General features: G+C 48.6%; 1 protein-coding gene across 2 annotated transcripts; it reads right to left on the bottom strand.

Moving 5' to 3' along the window:
- Positions 1-1,479: 1,479 nt before the first annotated feature.
- On the bottom strand, positions 1,480-17,880 carry CLDN18 (claudin 18). 2 transcript variants are annotated; one of them, XM_056499177.1, is made up of 5 exons: positions 10,094-10,531; positions 5,930-6,094; positions 4,315-4,432; positions 3,845-3,955; positions 1,480-3,049 (listed from the first exon to the last, which is right to left on the bottom strand). In XM_056499177.1, the coding sequence occupies exons 1-5, from the start codon at positions 10,311-10,313 to the stop codon at positions 2,872-2,874; spliced, it is 792 nt and encodes a 263-aa protein (XP_056355152.1). In that variant the 5' UTR covers positions 10,314-10,531; the 3' UTR covers positions 1,480-2,871. The 2 variants fall into 2 exon arrangements, with proteins under 2 accessions (XP_056355152.1, XP_056355153.1); XM_056499178.1 differs by lacking the exon at positions 10,094-10,531 and adding an exon at positions 17,661-17,880 and having other exon boundaries at positions 1,518-3,049.
- Positions 17,881-18,286: the final 406 nt, after the last annotated feature.

The following is an 18,286-nucleotide window of genomic DNA, read 5'->3' as shown; positions in this document are numbered from 1 at the left end:
ACTTCCCTTCCCTGAAACTTCCCTGAAACTTCCCTGAAACTTCCCTTCCCTGAAACTTCCCTGAAACTTCTCTTCCCTGAAACTTCCCTTCCCAGAAACTTCCCTTCCCCTTTCCCAGTTTCTCCAAGCCCTGTCCAGACTGGCCTTGGACACTTCCAGGGATCCAGGGGCAGCCTAAACTCCTCTGGGCACCCTGTGCCAGGGCCTCCCTATCCTCACAGCCAAGAATTTCTTCTGTATATCCAACCTAAATCTCCCCTCTTTCAGTTTCCCCTTGTCCTTTCCATCCCTTGGAAATATTCTGTCTCCATGTTTCTTGTTGACTCCTTCAGGTACTGGAAGGTCACAATGAGGTCACCCCAAAGCTTCTCCATTTGAACAATCCCAGCTCTCCCAGCCTTTCCTCCCAGCAGAGCTGCTCCATCCTCTGCTCATCCTGGTGCCTCCTCTGGACTCTCCAGCAGCTCCAGGTCCAAACCCCAAGTTCTCTCTGCAGTTCCATGGTTTTGGATGTGGATTCTCCCAGTGTCATTCCCAACAGTGATGCTCACCACCCTCCATGGTGCCAAGCACGAGATAAGATCCCTTGGGGCCACAAACACAGGAGCAGCTGTAACACCAAGTGTAGCTACAGCACCACCAGGCTCATAAATAAACGATTCTCTCCTCCAGAACGGGATTTTTTCACTGGAGTTCACTACATTAGAATATTCCATCCTGCGAGATTTGCGAGGCAAGGAAATGAAAACTGATGTGGGAAGATTAGGAGCAGGAATTCCTGGGTACAGCCCTCTCAGCTCCCCACACGGCTCCTGCCCCTAATCTTGTCATCTACACGGCTGCACACACCAAAGTGTGACCGGCAGATAGCCGGCTCGGGGACTCTCTCACAGAATTTGTGCAGCAGAAAAATAAAATGTAACTTTCAAAGCTGTTTCCTTGGGAATTTTTTTTAGTTCTAAGTCAGTCGTGAATCTGCATTTTGAATTTTTCTGGGTGTTTTCCTGCCTTTTGCAGTCCCCTGTGTACCTTTCCCTCAGCACCACTTATGTGTTTCCTATCTAAATCAAACATTCCTGGGCTTTTCAGCCCCTTTCCAGTGGAGGCTGAGAACATACCCACAATTTTTCTGCCCTGCTAAGAACAGTAAAGTGTTTAGAAGTGTTTAATCTCTGCCCTGAAACTTGCTGGACTCCACTCCTCAGCAAGATCAGGGTCCCACCAAGGATCTCTGACTTCATCACATCACTGAGTTGGGCTCCCCCAATAATTATTAATCTGATTTTCTGATATTTTCTCTCATTGTGTGACTCATTATATCTTACTAAGGAAATACAACACCCAAATCTTTTCCCTTTTCCCTCAACCACCCATCTGCATCCATATTCCTCCCAAGTTCATGAAGAACATGAGCTGGGGGCTTTGGCTCCAGGAAAGTTGGAGCTGATGATTTTGACAAGAAGAGAACAACTGGAAACTGTGATTTTGGTCTTTAAGACTTTCTCTTTTTTTTTTTTAATATTCATGTAAAAAAAAAGAAAACAACAACCAACAAAACAAACAAGCAAAAAATAAAATCCAGCAGGCAAAAAAAAAAAAAAAAAAAAAAAAAAAAAAGCAGAAAAAATAAGTTTATACTGAGAGATACAAACCATAGTAAAGAATAGCAATATTTTAAAAACAGAGCAGCTGGTGGTAACTTGACTTTCCAAAGGTCCAACTCTGCAGAAGTGTTCAGCTGTAGATTCTGATCCCTCCAAGATATCAAACACTCAGGGAACACCAGCATTTCACCAAAACAATTTCACCTGAACTGAATTCCTTCAGAGAATTTGTAACCCTGAGGGGTGGTGCTCAAGCCCACTGCAGATGCCATTAAAATGGTTATTCTGGAGGGTCTGGACCCCTTTCTTCTCTCTAATTTATCCCTTTTTTCTATTCATTGGCATTGTCTAGAGCTTTTTTAGGATGTGCTCTGGAGCCAGGTGGGAGGACCTGCTAAGAGCTCACAGTTGTTTCTTCCTACAAAAGTTCTGACAGTTCCCCCTTCAAATAAACTCCCTCTCTGATGGATTGGCTGGAGGAGGCAACATTCCACTACAGAGTGGATTAATCTTCCCATCACTGGGGGGAGAATTACCACAGGGAAGCCCTGATGTCAGTGTGGAGTTACACATCTCATGCTCCCCGGGATTCCTGCTCCAAAGGTACCTCTAATTAATTCTAAATGGGAAATTCTCCTGGCTCCATTAACGACGACATCTGCGGGAGCACCGGTGGCACACGGAGCTATTAGAGCAGGAATAACAATGGATTATGCACACTCCCTGGAGAGATCCAAAGAAATAAATACACTTTGCTATCACAGGCTCCAGCAAACACAAATCAGATTAAATATCAGAACAGATCAGAGTTGGAGTACAGCCAGCAAAGCAAAGGTGGGACTGTGTAGAGAAGTCACCAGGGAGGAAAATGCCCTGACCACCGGCTCTGTTTGCTTTGGGCACAGCCAAGGGGACACAACTGAATTTATTTCAAATACACAGCGATTATCAAAGGGGGATTTTCACTATTTGAGCAATTTAGAAAGGGCACAAGGCATTGCTCCCAGATATCAGTTTATACAGAAAATAGGAGCAAAATGTTCTACTCTGAGAGCACTTCTTGTTTTAACTTTACTCACAGACCTGGTGGTGCTGTTAATACTCATGAGCAGTCGAGTAAAACTGATGCTCACAACAAAGATGCAACCTCAGAGTAGAGAAAACCTGCTAGAAAACACAATCCTGTTTACAGACTGCTTGGTTTGCTGCACTTTTTGCTGGTGAAGTTAAAAATATCAGAGAGCACAGCTCAAGGCCAGGAGGTCTGCTAGACGTAGTCGTATTTCGAAGGGTAGGGGCGTCTCCCATCCTCACTCCGAGGAGCTTCTTCATATCCCATGCCCTTCCTGGCCTTTGGGTCAGCTTCATACCCCGGGCCAGGCTTGTAGGGCCCCGTCCTGTAGGAGATGTTCCTGCCAGAGGCGTTGTAGGACACGGCTTTGTAGCTGGAAAGGAGACACAGGAGGAACATCAGCCCCTGGCTGCCCAGCATTGCACCCTGTGCTCGTGTTTCAGGGAACTTTGTGCTGTGTCACCACTTGGAGGGACTCAGAGAGCTCAGCCCACCGTCCATGGAAAGCTGCAAGCCCCTTTCAGGGTCTTTTATAAACATACACTTTCTTTCCCTCGAAAAAATCATTTATTCAGTGATGGACCCACTGCAATAACTGATTGTGTTGGAGTAGATTCCTGGTGATGTTACACCATCCCTGGAAGTGTTCCAGGCCAGGTTGGGCAAGGCTTGGAGCTACCTGGTCTGTGGAAGGTGTCCCTGCACGTGGCAGGGGTGGAATGGGATGAGCTTTACTTCCCTCCCAACCCAAACCACTCTGGAATTCTATGATTCCGTATAAATCATGGCTCAGCTGATGCAATCTACCCCTGCTAATGGTCTGCTGTGCAACCTGCAATCCGTGGGCCTGAATCCACCAGCACAGTGCAAATGCCACATTTTGAGGTTGGTTCTCATATCTTCTGTTTGTGTGTTAGTCACAGGGTCAGGGAGGGCAAATTCTCACTTTGGACCCACAGAGGGCAACTCACTAATCATGGACTTCAGGTAGTGGTGGCTTGACAGTGCTGAATTAATGGCTGGGCTCTGATCTCAAAGCTCTTTTCCAACCTAAAGGACTCTGTTTCCATCATCACAAGGACTATCACGACAGGGGTGTGATCTGGGCCAGCTGTGGGACATCTGGACACCCTGCAGTACCTTCCCCCGTGCACCCAGCTCAGCTTACCGGGACTCCTCTGGGATGAGCCCTTTGCAAGCAAGGCACATCATGATGCCTCCCACGAGGGCCAGGCCCCCTGCCACCCATCCCACGAAGAGGGCTGAGCCAAAGGTGTACCTGCAAAACAGGGGGGCTGGTTAGGCTGGGACAGGCGCTGTCTGCTGCTGCGAGACACACTGAGCACTGGCAACCTCCCTCTGGCCCTACAGCTGTACCCAAAAGTCCCCAAAAGTCCCCAGAAGTCCCACCAACACTCTGAACCCCAATGGCCTTGCTACCTCGCTCTTGAGCTGCAAGGACAGAGACATCCCAGCCCATTTGCTGGTCTCCAGCCCAGACAAGAGGTTCTGTCTCCTAAGAATAATCTTCCAAGTCCTGCAATCTTCCCTACACCCTCCCAGAGTTTGCCAGTCCTTCAGCAGCAGCCCTGAGGGAGATCTCCACCCCAGAGCATGCAGAGCCAGCTGAGCACCCACCTGTTCTGGACGTTCTGCATTCCCATTCCCATTCCCTGGTACATGTTGGTGGTGGACATCCAGAAGTTGGTGACCAGCATGTTGGCAAACACGGACACTCCAGTGATGGCACACAGGCCTGGCATGGGACAGAAGGACACACACAGTGCAAGAAGCCAGCTGGGGCCTCAGGGAAGCATCTCACACCTCTGGAAAGGTGGGTGAGACACTGCTCTGTGCCCTTCAGCACAAAGGGGGACCCACAATGTGTTACACTTTCTTCCAGGTTTTCCTTGCATTTAAAATCAACCATCAGGAATTCAATGTTACACAACACTATCCCAAGTCAGACCAGCAGAAATCTTCCTCCTGATGTGTTTTGTCATACAAATGAGTTTAACAAACAGATCATTGTGTAAAATACCCAGTATTTAATTTTAAACATTTGTTTTACAGTGAAAAACGTGGACCAAAAATTCCCTGACAGAATTATTTTAATGGGAAAACACACTTTCTGTCATGTGAAAGAGGAGATGTCTTTAGTTCACAGCCTGTTTATCACCAGATGAGGAAGACCAGCCCCAGGAGGTGGGCACTTTTTCCATTCATCCAAACAGGGATGTCTGGGATGGCCAGCCTTTGGTATTTCTCACCAGAGGAATTCACAGAACACTGGAACATGGAATCACAGACTGGTTGGGGTTGGGAGGGACCTTAAAGACCAAGGATAGATAGGTGTCCAGAAGAGCTGAAGTTCAAAACATTTGGCAAAAAACTCTCCTATGGCAGTTTTGTTTTTTTCTTCCTTCCACAGTGTCCAAAGTCAGGTTGGATGGGGCTTGGAGCCCTGGTCCTGTGGAAGGTGACCCTGCCCATGGCAGGGGGTGGAACTGGATGATTTTAAGATCCTTCCAATCCAACCCAACCCAACCCAACCCAACCCAACCCAACTCATTCCATGATTCCGTGATTCTAAAATGATGGATGTAAAATACAAAATTAAAGCTGTGTGGCAGAAAGTGTTTTTTTCTTTCCAGCTTGTACTTATTGAAATTGTGTTGAGTGTCTCATATCCCAATGAAAATTAAGCATTGGGATTTGAAGATTTTTAAATAGGGACATTCTCCTTACCTTTGTTACGATATGGATTTCATTTCATTCTTATCTCAAAAATAATGTAGGAAAACCTGTAAGTGATGTATTAAGCATTTGCAGGTTTGAGGGAGCTGGGCATTCCTGTAGCCTCGTATTTAAAACCTACACACCAGGCTACAACCGTCCTGGGAATCTTCCTAAAACTCTTATCGATAAAGTCTGAAACTGGAAAAAATATTCTATATAAATAAGGGCTATAATAATATATGGCAACCACATACATAAAACAAATCCAGATATATACTCCCTTCTCCATCTGTGGGATGTTTTTTCAGCCTTCCATGTTTTGTCCATACAAACTTCTGGTTTCCAGAGATTTTTTTTTTTTTTTTTTTTTTTTTCCTAATCAGAGTTAAAAACCACTTGATCCCAGGAAATCAGGCTGGAGGACAATGCCAATAACTTCAGAAATGCACCAAGACTTGCCCAGTCCTCAATTCCAGGGAAATGCAATGTGGAAGACACGACAGTTCCCACTCACCAGCAACGATGAACATGATGCCAGAGGTCAGAGTCATGTTGGCTTTGGCAGTGTCCTCCATGCTCCCAATCCGGATGCATTTCAGAGCAAAAATGCACACGAAGAGGCCAAGGATTCCCAGGACAATGCCCACGATCATGAGGGCCCTCACAGCCTGGAACATCGCTGCAAAACAAACAGCAGGAGCCTGGCTGAGTGACTGAAATGGGATTTGTCAGAGTCTGGGGGATTTTCAAAGATTGCCTTTGTCTGAAAATAGAAATATTAAAGAAGAAAGCTTTGGGAAATGGGCACTGGATCTACTCTGTATTACCTCTGGAAGTGCAGCTGTTTTACTTAACTTCCCAAAGAGTTTGATGGTTTAGGCAGCATTTTATTAGAAATGTTCAATAGCAGCAGTCATGAAATTAATGGAGAAGAGTTAGTGAGGAGCTGGGATAAGCATGGATTGTTCCATAATACAGTGGTTGGGAAGAGGCTCTTCTGTCCTCCCCAGGCAGCAATGGAAGCAGACAGCTCCACCCACCTATCCAGGATATTTCCAACTACTGCATGACTCAAAATACAGTTCTGTGTGTTCCTGCTCCCTAGTAAGGCACTTGGAAAAGAGAAAAATCACCTTGACAAATATTACATGGGCAGGAGAGAGCATCAAAGCTCTGGCACCAGTCTCCCTCACCATCTCCTTCCCAGGGTTATTTGGAACATCAGTCCTGGATAAATCTATGTTAATGAATAAAACATCCAAATACCCCCATCCTGAACTTGTTCAGCAGCGTGCCATGAGCTGGGAATGCTGGTGGGTCATGCCCATGGGAGCTGAGGCCTAAAGGAGGCAAAAACCTTTGGGTGGAGTAGAAAAGCAGAAGGGAAAACAAGGGGAAGCTTGCACCTTTAAAACTGGAGAAGTGGTGGGGGAAAGAGCACTTGAATACCAAGGTGATTCTCTAATGAGGTGGCATGTATCCCATCTTTTTCCAGACCCTTCTCCTCCCCGGTTGAGACGGCGGCAGAGCCCTGGAGGGGAGCTGGGAGGCATTTCAAGGGCTGTTGGGATTTGGCTGGGACACTTTGCAGCCTCTCCTTGCCCTGCCACAGCCCTGGGTCTGGCTCTGGTTCTCCCCAGGCATGACTGAGAAGAAAAAGTGGGCTGGTGATGGAGTGACAGGTGGAAAACACGTTCCACACCCCAAGGGATTCTCTGTCACCGCTGTGCTGGGTGACTGCAGTGCCCAAGCAGGGGAGCACAGAGCCCTCGCCCAGGCTGGCAGAAGGCTTTGTAAGCCCTTCCCAGGAGGGTGCTGGGTGCCTGGGAGGCTCTCCTGGCCTGTGGGGTGTCAGGAAGCAGAGCAGACCCGCGCTGGCACCGCGGCGCTGGCGGAAGCGGGCGGGCTGCCATTCCACAGGCCGGGAATACACCAGCTTCTCCCGTCCCATCCGGCAGTCCCACCGCCTCAGCTCTGCTCTTATGACTCAATTTGCCCTTATCAGCTGATAACGAGTGCTAACGAGCCGGGGGTTTTCAATCTCCCATTCATCAGCCCCCAGGTAGAAGCTCATTAGTTATGATCCAGCAGGGAACGGCGGATACGCCTTATCAGCCCTCGGAGGTTGTTCCGCAGCACCTGATGGGGAAGCAGAAAGAGGAGGAAATTTCAATCTCCGTTTGGCTTTGCAACCACCAAATTTTCTCTGCAAATGCTTTTGTTTCAGGGCAGGCAGGAGAGGCTGGTAATCCAAGACTATGGATCATGATGGAAGATCGTGGTCCCCGAGACAGTGCTTCACTCCTGGGAGTTTCCTGCAGGTTCCTGGGTGTCATCACCGGGCTGTTTTCAACCCCAAACAAAGATCCCACCAAGGAGAGTTTGTTGGTTCTCAGGAGAGGTGTTCCCAGTGCCCATGGAAGGACTCAACAGGCAGGGCCAGGCCAAGCAGCCAAGGATGCTCCACTTTTGCTGGAGCACTGCCGTGAATCTCCATCGAAAGGAGCTGCTGGAAAGGGAGGGGAGAGGAACACAGGAGGACACGACAGGAAAAGATCCCAAATAACCATCAGCAGCCATTCCTGCCTCCAGGAGTCTGAGTTATGGATGGAAAGCAGAAGGAAGTTGTCCCAGGCCTGCTGTGGCACGAAGGCCTCTCCACTTGGCTCACGGGACTCGAATGGGAGCTCTTTGGAAAGGCAGCACGGCAGTTTCAAGGGAATTTTGGCATCCATTAAAAGCCCTCTGAAAAGAGCTGCTTTTCCAAAGGTGAATGACCTCTGCTTGGAGGAAGGAGTGGAAGGGCTTAGACAAACAAAGTGGGAGACTAAGGAAAAGTGGTATCAGGAGCAGTAGGAAGCAAACAGCCCCGGAGTTACAAACCTGCCTTTTGCACACACCTTTCACATGGGGGAGGATAAACTTGGCTTCCACACAAGGGCTGGTGTTCCATAACAAGGGAATAGCAAAAGCACCAACAGAAATAGCTTCTCCACCAAAATAAATGCCAGTGAAACCACTGCCTGTATCCCTGTTTTTTCCAGAGTTAAAGGAAACTGGAAAGTCATCTTCCTCCCCCTTGTGAGTGGTAAGAGGTGAGTGAAGTAAAACAGCTTCAAGTCATTTAAATTTCAAAGTCATCACCTGCATTTCTGTTGCTAATACATAATAAAAAGGTGGAATCTGACTTTATGACACATAATGATTGATGGGATATAGAAATTTTAGGGAAATTAAGTGAATTCCAGCTGGAGTTTAAGTTAAGCAAATCCCAGCAGCGACATTTTTTCTATACCTTTGAATGAATTAATCAATTAAATGGATTCATAAAGATAAATCTGACAAGATATCTCTAACAACAGAAATTGCTGTGAGTGCTTTGCACATTTCTTTATTGCCATATTACTTAAAAATAACTGAAAAAGTAAAATCTTGATTTGGATAAATTGACATCAGAATGATGGTTCCCATTTCTTTATGGCTCATTTAAAACACAATCACCTGCCCACAGCTTTATGAAGAGATATAGTGGGCAACATTTTGTAGAGATAGTTGGATAAATCAAATTTTTAGTCTTTAAACTAAAAAATCCCATGGGAGAGGTGACTCTAAATATCAGGTTTGCTCTTCCAAACGGGAAAGAATTCACCTGGCAATCCTGAAGCTGGGTACACAGAGACACATTTATTCCATCACAGGTCCTCAGCAGAGCTTGAGGGCATCCCTGAGGATGGCATCCCTGAGGATACAGAGCTGGAACCCACATCACACTTGGATCAACAGTTATAAAAGGTCTGTGTATGCACAGCAGTGCTTGCTTGGACATTTTTGTGGTTATGCACCAGGAGTGAGAAATGCTCCCAGGGCCAAATTTACTGCTGGGCTGGGAGCACTGGCATACCCTCACATGCAGTGGGGTGGGAAGAACAGCTCTTTTGGGAACATTAGCAAGCAAACAGGACAGCAATATGCCTCTGGACTCTGCTTCTGCAGGCACTGACACTGCCCAGGTGATGGGGAATGACTGAACACACCTTCCCCTTCATGCCCTTCCTACCTGCACCTCTCACTGGCAGATTTCTCCCATTCCAGTTCTGTCTTTGGAAAAACAGCACATTTCAATTATTTCCATTATCCTGTAACACTACACAATTGCATAGAGCCCTTTTCCTTGTGTTTCCATTCCAGGGGTCGATACCTGGGGGGCTAAACATCCTCACTCTCCTCACCTTGTGTTTCCATTCCAGAGGTCAATACCTTCAGGAGTTAAACATTCTCACTCTCCTCACCTCCTTGTGTTTCCATTCCAGGGGTCAATACCTGGGGGAGTTAAACATCCTCGCTCTCCTCACCTTGTGTTTCCATTCCAGGGGTCAATACCTGGGGGGTTAAACATCCTCGCTCTCCTCACCTCAGTGGAGCTGTGCTGATTTATGCCAGCAGTGGTGCTGAACCCGTGATGCTCACCCAGAGCTCCCCCACACATGCTCCACCAAAAATCCCCACCACAAAAGTTATTTTGGCGACAGATGCGCTCCTATTTTTGTGCTCACAACACAACACTGGAAACGTTATTCCTCGCAAAGTGCTTCAAGACACCTGCTCCTCCCTTCAGATGAAAAAGGTGCAGAGCTCCAGGAGAGCCCCTGGGCGACACCTGGAGTGGCTTTGCCCCTACCTGGCAGCCCGAGGATGGTGAAGTACGGCCGGCACTCGGTGAAGCCGGAGCTCTGCCGCACGCAGCTCCTCCAGAGCCCCTGGTACTGGAAGACGGCGGTGACCGGGTTGTCATAGAGGTCCTGCGTGCTCCAGGTGTCCATGGCCGTGGCCATGATGCTGCCCCCGACGCCCAGCGAGGACAGGAGGAAGCCCATCACCTGGCAGAGGGTGGTGGGCATGGCGCGGAGCGGCGGCACGGCCCGGCAGCCGCGCTGGGAATGGGCGCCCCGGCCTCGCGCCCGGCCACCAGCCCTGCAGCTGCTCTTATCAGATGCCTTCCACTGAGGGCTGTTTGCTCAAAGTGTTTTTGCAAGATAGTCCAGTTTCACTCTCGCTGCCGGGGAGGGCTGGAGATAGGAGCTTTTGTCCTTTAGAAGTGCTTGTCCTTCTTTCAAGCAGCCACGCTCTGACGAGTGTTGGGCAACCCACTTGGGGCTTGGCCAGCCCCCTGAAACCCTTTGCTGCCCATTGGGCCTCTCCTGCCTGCTTGGCACAGGGCAAGGACTGTGTCCCCAGAGGGATTCAGCACCTGGCCCTGGCCACCACCTCCCCATCCCTCTGCTGATGCCACCAGACAATCTGTGCCCGTGGAGGTGTCCACACAATGAGAGACAGGGCTCTGTCACAGGATTTGGGGCCACCAGCCCAGCCCAGTGTCCTCACTAAGCCTCCATTGGATGCTGATCATGGCACAACCCAGGGCACCAAGCCAAGAGCCCCAAACTGATCCAGCAAAGCTCCTCCAGCCCTGCTCTCCACCTGCCCATATCCCCACTGCCATCCTGAGGACACACTGACACCCATGTGGGAGAGAGGAAAGCACAGGAACCATGGGGAGATGGCCTTTCTGAGGGATGCTTGTCTCTATTGACTGGAGGGATGGCCCTGGGAAAGGAATGGGGGATGTAAAAAGTGGGAAATTCATTATTACAGTGGTGCTGGGCTCATGGGAGCAGTGTAAATCCACTGTGCCACTCTGCCAATGGAGTCAGTGAGGTACAAGGACCTTCCAGGCTTCACACTCATGCATTCTTATCCAGTATCCCCCTCCAATTGACTTACTTCAGTCCTGACCTAGAAACAAATTCCTACTTTAAACTGTCCACACCAGCACCTGGATGTGATGCCATGTGAAAGCCACCAGGAAGAGAGGAAAGGCTGATTTGTGTCCATGGAGGAGCTACAGTGGGGTTACTACACCCTGGATATTGCTCCTGCCTTCTGGAGAACAAAAGGGAGGGACAGTCCTCAGCCTGTGGGGCTCTGCTGAGGCAGCCAGAGCACAATTCCATGTTTTGTGGCAATTACAGACTTCTCAGATCAGGCACAAGATACTTTTGCTTCCATCAGTTTTATTCAAATGTTGTCACTTTGGCAAGTCTATATCACAGGAAGGGGCAGTTCCGACCTACCTAAAGTTGCCAGCAAGAATAATAAAGTGAATGAAAACCATAGAAGGGAACCCTAAAAAAACAGGTAAAGAGCTGCTCATCCTCTGTGAAGAACAGGGAATGCTGATGAATTCCTCAGTTTGAATAATAATTTGTGATAGATTAGGGCTGGAGAAGACTTAGAAGCTGACACAACAACTAGGGATGAGAAGGACCTGGCAGACAGAAGGACAAAAAGTGCTAAAAGGTGCTCAGTCTTCCATCCCATCCCTCGTGGTCCCAGAGCCAGAACTGTGTCTCAGTCCAGAAAATCTGGTTTCATCCAAGCCCTGATGCTTCTGAGAAGCTCTCCAGGATGACTCCTGTCCTTCCCACACCCCAGGACTCACTTCTTGTTTCTGGCCATCCAGTGATAAGGGCCCACATCCCTTTTTCTGGGCTGAACCCCATCAGAACATGTCAGAGGGAGCAATATTCCTTTGAGACATAACCCCTATTCCCAAGTGTGTGCAGCAGTGCACAGAGAAATCAACCCACAGACTGGTCATAGCTAAAAATAACCCCTTGGGAGGAAGAGGGAAGAGAAGGGGGAGAATTAAAGGGGCTAAAATATTTTTTTAGCCAGTTTTCTCCCCCAATACCTCTGCCACATTTTAAATGGTTGGGTTTTTTCCTGCTCTGTTGGACACCAGGGTGGTTACAGGAACACCAGCAGTATTCCCTTCCATCCCTCTATCCACATTTCCTTTGGTGGGAGGGGACACACCACTCCTTTTCCAACCTGGCTGCTGGTTCTGGCCACGTGCAGCAGGAGCTGCTCTCAAACCAACAGAGACCTTTTCTTCTCTTTCTCCAGTATTTCACATCCCAAACTCTGCTGATCCTCCCCCAAGAAACCTATTGGAAAGAGAGCCATCCCTGGATGTGCCCATGTCCAGTCTGTCACCTCAGTATCCCTTCCTTGGGAATGGAATTTTCTCCTGAGCATGGAGATGCTGATTCTCATCATGGCTCTTACTTGGGGGCATCAAAACCCCAGAGAAATGGTGGAACAGTCAAAAAAGCATCACCAAAATCTCCAGGTGTGCAGTAAAATCCAGGAGAACCAGTCTGGCTTTGATTTGAAGGGCCAGATGGAGCCATATCTCTAAATAAGAGAAACCAACACAAGGTTGGACATTCCCCACTGAAGCTTCATGTGCCATCCCCAAAAATGGAGCTGAGGAAGGAATTCTGCTATTGATGGTCATGCTGCAGTCCTCAGTTAAGAGTTAAACACCCAGCCATGCTCAGCATTCCTCATGTTCTCATCTTTGAAGAATTATTTTATTTTGGGGGGCTTCTGTTTGCTCATCCCTAAAAGCACTGGCTGAAGTGTCTTCCAGCTATCCCATTGCCATTTCTCCTGCTCTGACTAGAACCATCCTTGGAAAAAGTGGGCACTCAAAGCCCCCACACCTTCCTCAGTGGATGCTTGAGGCAGAGTTCTGGAGACAAAATCCAAACTTGTTTCCTTCCCAACCCCTCCCCAGCACATTTCCTTTGCCTTTCTCAACTATTCAGATTTTAAGCTTATTTTTAATGGTTGTTTCTGAGATGGCCACTATAGGGAAAAATACATTCACCCCGTTTTCCCAGATAACAGAAGATCCCCTGGGAGTTTCATCTGAACTGTTGGCTCAGAGCACAACCCAAGAAGGGGTTGGGTGAGAGGAAAGCTGTGGAGCAAGTCTGAGCATCTCCACCACAACCTGATGCTCATCTCCAGCCCCCCATGGGGATGACCACAGCCAGGACTGGTTGAAGGATGGGAATCTCTCTCCAAGCAATCTGTGGATGGTCTCCAGTGGCTGAATGCTTGGCCAGAGGGTTTCCCAATCCACGTGGGAATGCTGGGCTGTGTCTGAGGAAGGGGAACGGCGAGGCTGCAGCTCACCAAGGAGCAGAGAACAGGGCTCCCACTGGGCATTATGACAACTCCAGTGGTTTACCCAAATGAGGAAAAGAAGGGGGCTTTGTGGCCACTCCCCTGTGCCCCTTTATTCCAGCTCATAGTTGCTTTATCTCTCCAGGCGTTGACTCTGTGTTATCTCAAACCGGTCCCGGGCCCAGGCAGCTCCTGAATGTTATCGCCGCCTCTCCCACAAAAATCACCTCCAGCTCATGTTTGCTCTCAAATTTGCAAACACAGCTCACACCCTGCCAGCTGCTCACACCAGCCCAGCCTGCTCAGGCCCAGGCTGAGCAAACCCACCCTTCTCTTCCTGCCCCTCCACTGTTGGGACCCCCTCAGGGTCCATGAGTGTGTGCTCCTCGACAGGAAGGGCTGAATGACCTTTCTGGAATTCAGTGAGGAAAATGGGTGATGGAAGGACCCTATCCCAGCTCAGATCCACTCATCAGAGCCTCACACATGTCCTGGTAGCATATATCAAGTCTCCAGCTTACCTGGGCCACCTAAATCCTTCTGCACCCAAAATTTGACCTCAAAAGACTTAAAGAAGGTTACAGCGGTTGCCTGCAGATGTTTCAAAATTCAGAGCTGACTTGGCTGGCTGAAAGGACTTCAAGTAGCAAACAGACCTTGAAAGAGACTTTGCCATGGCCATCACTGGTGGAGGATCATGACATGGCAATTAGCACTTCCCATCTTTACAAATTTTGGGCATGGAATAGTTCCAGGCAAAAGAGATGCTGTCACCTTGGCCAGTGGCTGCCCTGTCTCCAAAATCAGGTTATTTGCTATGGTTGTGACACAAAATGGTTGTGGGTTGTATGAAATGAAAGAAAACTTTGTCAGAGTATCAATATAGAAGGGAAAAATCCAGAGAAGCCAATGTTGGTGCTTCCTAGGGAAACATCTATGCACTGCTGCTACCCTGCACCAGCCAAACTGAAATTTATGGAAAATCTGGGCAGTCATGATTGCATTCCCATGAGTTCTTTTCCCTCTGAGCACTCTAAGAACATGGGCATTTTTATCAGTTGGAGAAGTTGAAGTTGCTCTCAGACACTCAAAGTTTGCCATTGGAAAAGCAAGAATATTCTCCCATTTCAAGCCAACAACCCTTTGGTCCACAGCAAAGATATCTCAGCCCATAAAAAGAGCTTTGAACCTGAGGGAGAAACATCCTTGGAAAAACTGTTGGAAAAGGTTCCCTGAACAGGTGTGGAAAAAAGACACTGACACAGAAACCAGGGAAATCACCACCCATGCAATTTCAGTCCAGCAAAACTGGGAGAAACTGCAAAATTCTGCTTTGAGCAGAAATCACCTCATGATCTCCACACAAGGTGAAACCACCAGCCTTGCCCAGCTCAGATTTTGCTATTTATCCTTTATTTGTGTGCTCAGTTTCCAACTATGTCCTCCAGACCATCTCAGGCCAAAGCAAGGAGCAAAAAACAACAGGAGGAAGCAAAATCAGAACAAATACATCCAGTCCTCCAGCACCACATTTCACCAGAGAGCAACTGTTTATAGCTGAGCAGCCAGAGCCATAAACTGCCTGGGTAATTTCTCATTGCTATCTATTATCTTGATTTTCCCTCAATCTATTTGAAATTAAAACTCCCAACTAAATGGAAGATAGATGATGGGCAAGACAAGTTTAATCTTTGCTGTGGGAGCGAGGGATTGAGGTAAAAAAAAAACCTTGGAACCCAAAACTTCCTCGATGTGCTTGGGTCACCTCGCTGCTTTGCCAGAGTCCTATTATTTTTATTCACTCTGGCACTATTGTTCCCAATATAAATTGCCATTGTCAGGATAATAAATAGGGGTTGATAATGGAAATGCTGACAAACCATTAACTCTGGGGGAGTTTGTGAGGGGGGTTTCATGGAGATCAAGATGCCGCACACTTAAAATAAACATGGGGATGGTGCACTTAAATGGTATCTGAACAAATTAATAACAGGATTTTTAGCATCATTCCAGCCCCCTCTGGCTGGGGAACCACCTTTGCTGGTGGTGGGTGGGAAGAAATGCCCATAGGAGACAGAGCCAATCCACAAAGCACAGCAGTGGGACGTGAGGCTTTGCTCCAGCTTCTCCAGAGACTGCAAGTGTCAGACAATCCATAACAGGATGGAAAACGGGAGCAGGGAGGGGGGAAACTACAGAAGAACAAGCCCAGTTCATTAAAAAGAAAAGGAGAAATTCCACCTCGTTTTGTAGGGCAGTGCTGGTAGCACTGGTCAGGAAAAGGATCGTTTGGGACAAAGCACATAAATATTCATATTCCCTCACACTGAGCCCACTAAGGGTGAGGACAGCAACTTTGCAGGGCTCAGGCATCCACCACCTTCATTTTTTATGGTTGTCCTTTATTCCTGGGGCTCTTTTATATCCCTTTTTGTAGGTGACTGCAGTAAACCTGGCAAACACAAGTGGGAATTCCCCTCTAGGATGAGGGCTTCATCAGAAACCCCCACTATTTAGGGTAGGATGCTCATTTCTGTCTGTGGCTGGGAGGGATCAACAGAAATTGTGGGATGGAGCTGAGGAATCATGGAAACACAGAATCCCAGAGGGTTTGGGTTGGAAGAGGCTTTAGGGACCCTCTTGTTCCACCCCAGGACTGAACTCCAGCAGCCCCTCTAAATGCAGAAAAATCCTGCTAATGCAGGAAATCCATCCCCTCAACATTCCCATTTTGGAATATAAATACCCACCTGACAGACACTAGTCTGGAGGTTTTGGAATTGCAAAAAAAACCATCCCTAATGTTCTGCTTTTTGCTGTAGGGCTCAGGTCAGCGACAAAGGTGTTTTGAAAGAACAAAACCCCCCAAATCTCAAGTATGCTGATTTCTTCAAAGATTGGAGTGGTTCCCAGAGCTGAAACTGGAAAAGGTTAATTGCTTCTTTCGTAGAGTTACAGTTTTTGCCATTTTAAGATTTTTGAGCAGAAGAACTGCAAAAACTGGAAGAACTGCAGTGTCTAGTGGGAGCACCTGTGTGGGGAGGGTTTGGTTTTCACATCTCAATTTACTCCATGCATGGTAAATTTAATCTCTTTCTGAAACCATTAAGGTTGGAAAAGACCTCTAAGATCAAGTCCAGTGAGTTTTCCCACCTGTCCTGCCCTTTGCTCCCTGAGTTTTCCTTTGGTGAAGCTGCTCAGCCCTGCACAAACACCTTTCTTTGGATGTCATCCCTCAGCTGGATGACCAGGCAGGATCAGGCTCATGTCCTTCTAGGAAAATGCATCTCTGTACCTGACAGTCCAAACAGGGACATTCCAAGCCACAGCTCCAGCAGGATGATAATGCTCAGAGACATTCCTGGCACCTGCCTGGGGAAGCTGCACCACAGCCAGCTGGGAATGAGGATCCAGAGAGGAGCAGCACAAAAACACAGCTCAGGGGATGAAACACCTCTCAGCTGGTGTCTGAGGCCACAGCCACACTGGGTTATACTGGTTTGATTTGTGCCTTCTCTTGAGAGAAGCAATTTCTGTGCACAATGCCCCTCTCTGTGTGTTTTGGAAATGCCATTTTGCAGAAGTTCTGCAGTGATTTCCTGATATAATTGGCTTCTTCCCTCCATTCTGGCTGTATCAAAGCACAGAGGCCAGATGGGTATAAGAGCCTAAGTGCCTTTTTTCTCCCTGTATTAAGGCAAGAAGAAACCCCAGATAATCCTGTTGTAACCTAATTGTTTGCACCCCGAGATACTCTGGGCACAACCGGGACAGGAATGATTCCCGTGGCAGAAAAAACTGGAACCAAAGGAGAATTAGGGAGAAATCCAGCCTGGTGGTGTTAGCCCAAATAGAAATACAGTGAGCTGAACTGTGACATATCCTCTTAGGAAAGGATCTTCTCCAGTGACAAGACTATTAGCGCCACACAGAGCCACACAGCTGGGGCAGGAATCTGAGCCACGGCACAAGGGACGAACCTCCCCATGGAGCAGCCTGGACAAACCTCAGGATGCACAATTAGCTGCGATGAGCTTTGCTGATCCTCAGCTTGGCCATGGTTTGCCTTGCGGCATCTCCAAGGACGCGCTTTCCAAACGGGGCAAGCACGCCAGGTCCTTTTGGGCTGAAATTTGGGTTGCCCACAGAAACCCACACGGAGACTGTGGCCGTCCCTCCCAGCCCTCCCCTGGCTCCAGCAGCCCTACCTGGCAGCCCCAGGATGGTGAAGTAGGCGCGGCACTCGGTGAAGCCGGAGCTCTCCCGCACGCAGGTGCGCCACAGCCCCTGGTAGTTGAAGACGGCGGTCACCGGGTTGTTGTACAGGTCCTGGGTGCTCCACTGGTCCATGCAGGTGGAGGCAACGATGCCAGCGACGCCCAGGGCGGACACCACGAAGCCCATGGACTGGCAGATGGTCACCGACATGGTGCCGGGCGCGCCGAGCTCCGCACGCCGGCTCTGGGGCAGGCGGCCAGCACACCCGGCACTTTTAGCTGCAGGCACTGCCCACGTCAGGCCAGCAGCCAGGAGAGCCCTGGTGCACCAGGCAAACCTCCCCCTGCCTTTATCTGTTTCGGTGAGATAATTCCCTCGCCCGGTACCAAGAGCCGTTTGTTCCACCTCGCTCTCTGTTTACCTTCTCCCTCCAGGCAGGGGTGCAGCCAGCACGGCCAGTGGGACCAGTGGGACCAGTGGGTCCCTCTGGAAAGCTCCCACAGAAACGCCAGGGTGGTTTGGGACACCGAGCACAGAGGGGCTTGAATCAGACGAAACGTAAAGATTATGGAAAGCTTAATCCCTTCCTGGCAAGGGCGATGCTTTTGGGGCAAGT

The sequence above is a fragment of the Oenanthe melanoleuca genome, chromosome 9 (genome assembly GCF_029582105.1).
Source record: "Oenanthe melanoleuca isolate GR-GAL-2019-014 chromosome 9, OMel1.0, whole genome shotgun sequence".
Lineage (NCBI taxonomy): Eukaryota > Metazoa > Chordata > Aves > Passeriformes > Muscicapidae > Oenanthe > Oenanthe melanoleuca.
Note: the sequence above shows the minus strand (reverse complement) of the source record. Positions and strands in the feature narration are given on the sequence as shown.

What these genes read in the sequence shown, in the direction of transcription:
- CLDN18 (XM_056499178.1), bottom strand. Translation starts at nt 17,880, where the DNA reads ATGTCGGTGACCATCTGCCAGTCCATGGGCTTCGTGGTGTCCGCCCTG. An exon ending in CACCATCCTGGGGCTGCCAG is followed by an intron (nt 6,095 to 17,660) that starts GTAGGGCTGCTG and finishes TTTGTTTTGCAG; the next exon opens with CGATGTTCCAGGCTGTGAGG. An exon ending in ATGCAGAACGTCCAGAACAG is followed by an intron (nt 3,956 to 4,314) that starts GTGGGTGCTCAG and finishes CCTGTTTTGCAG; the next exon opens with GTACACCTTTGGCTCAGCCC.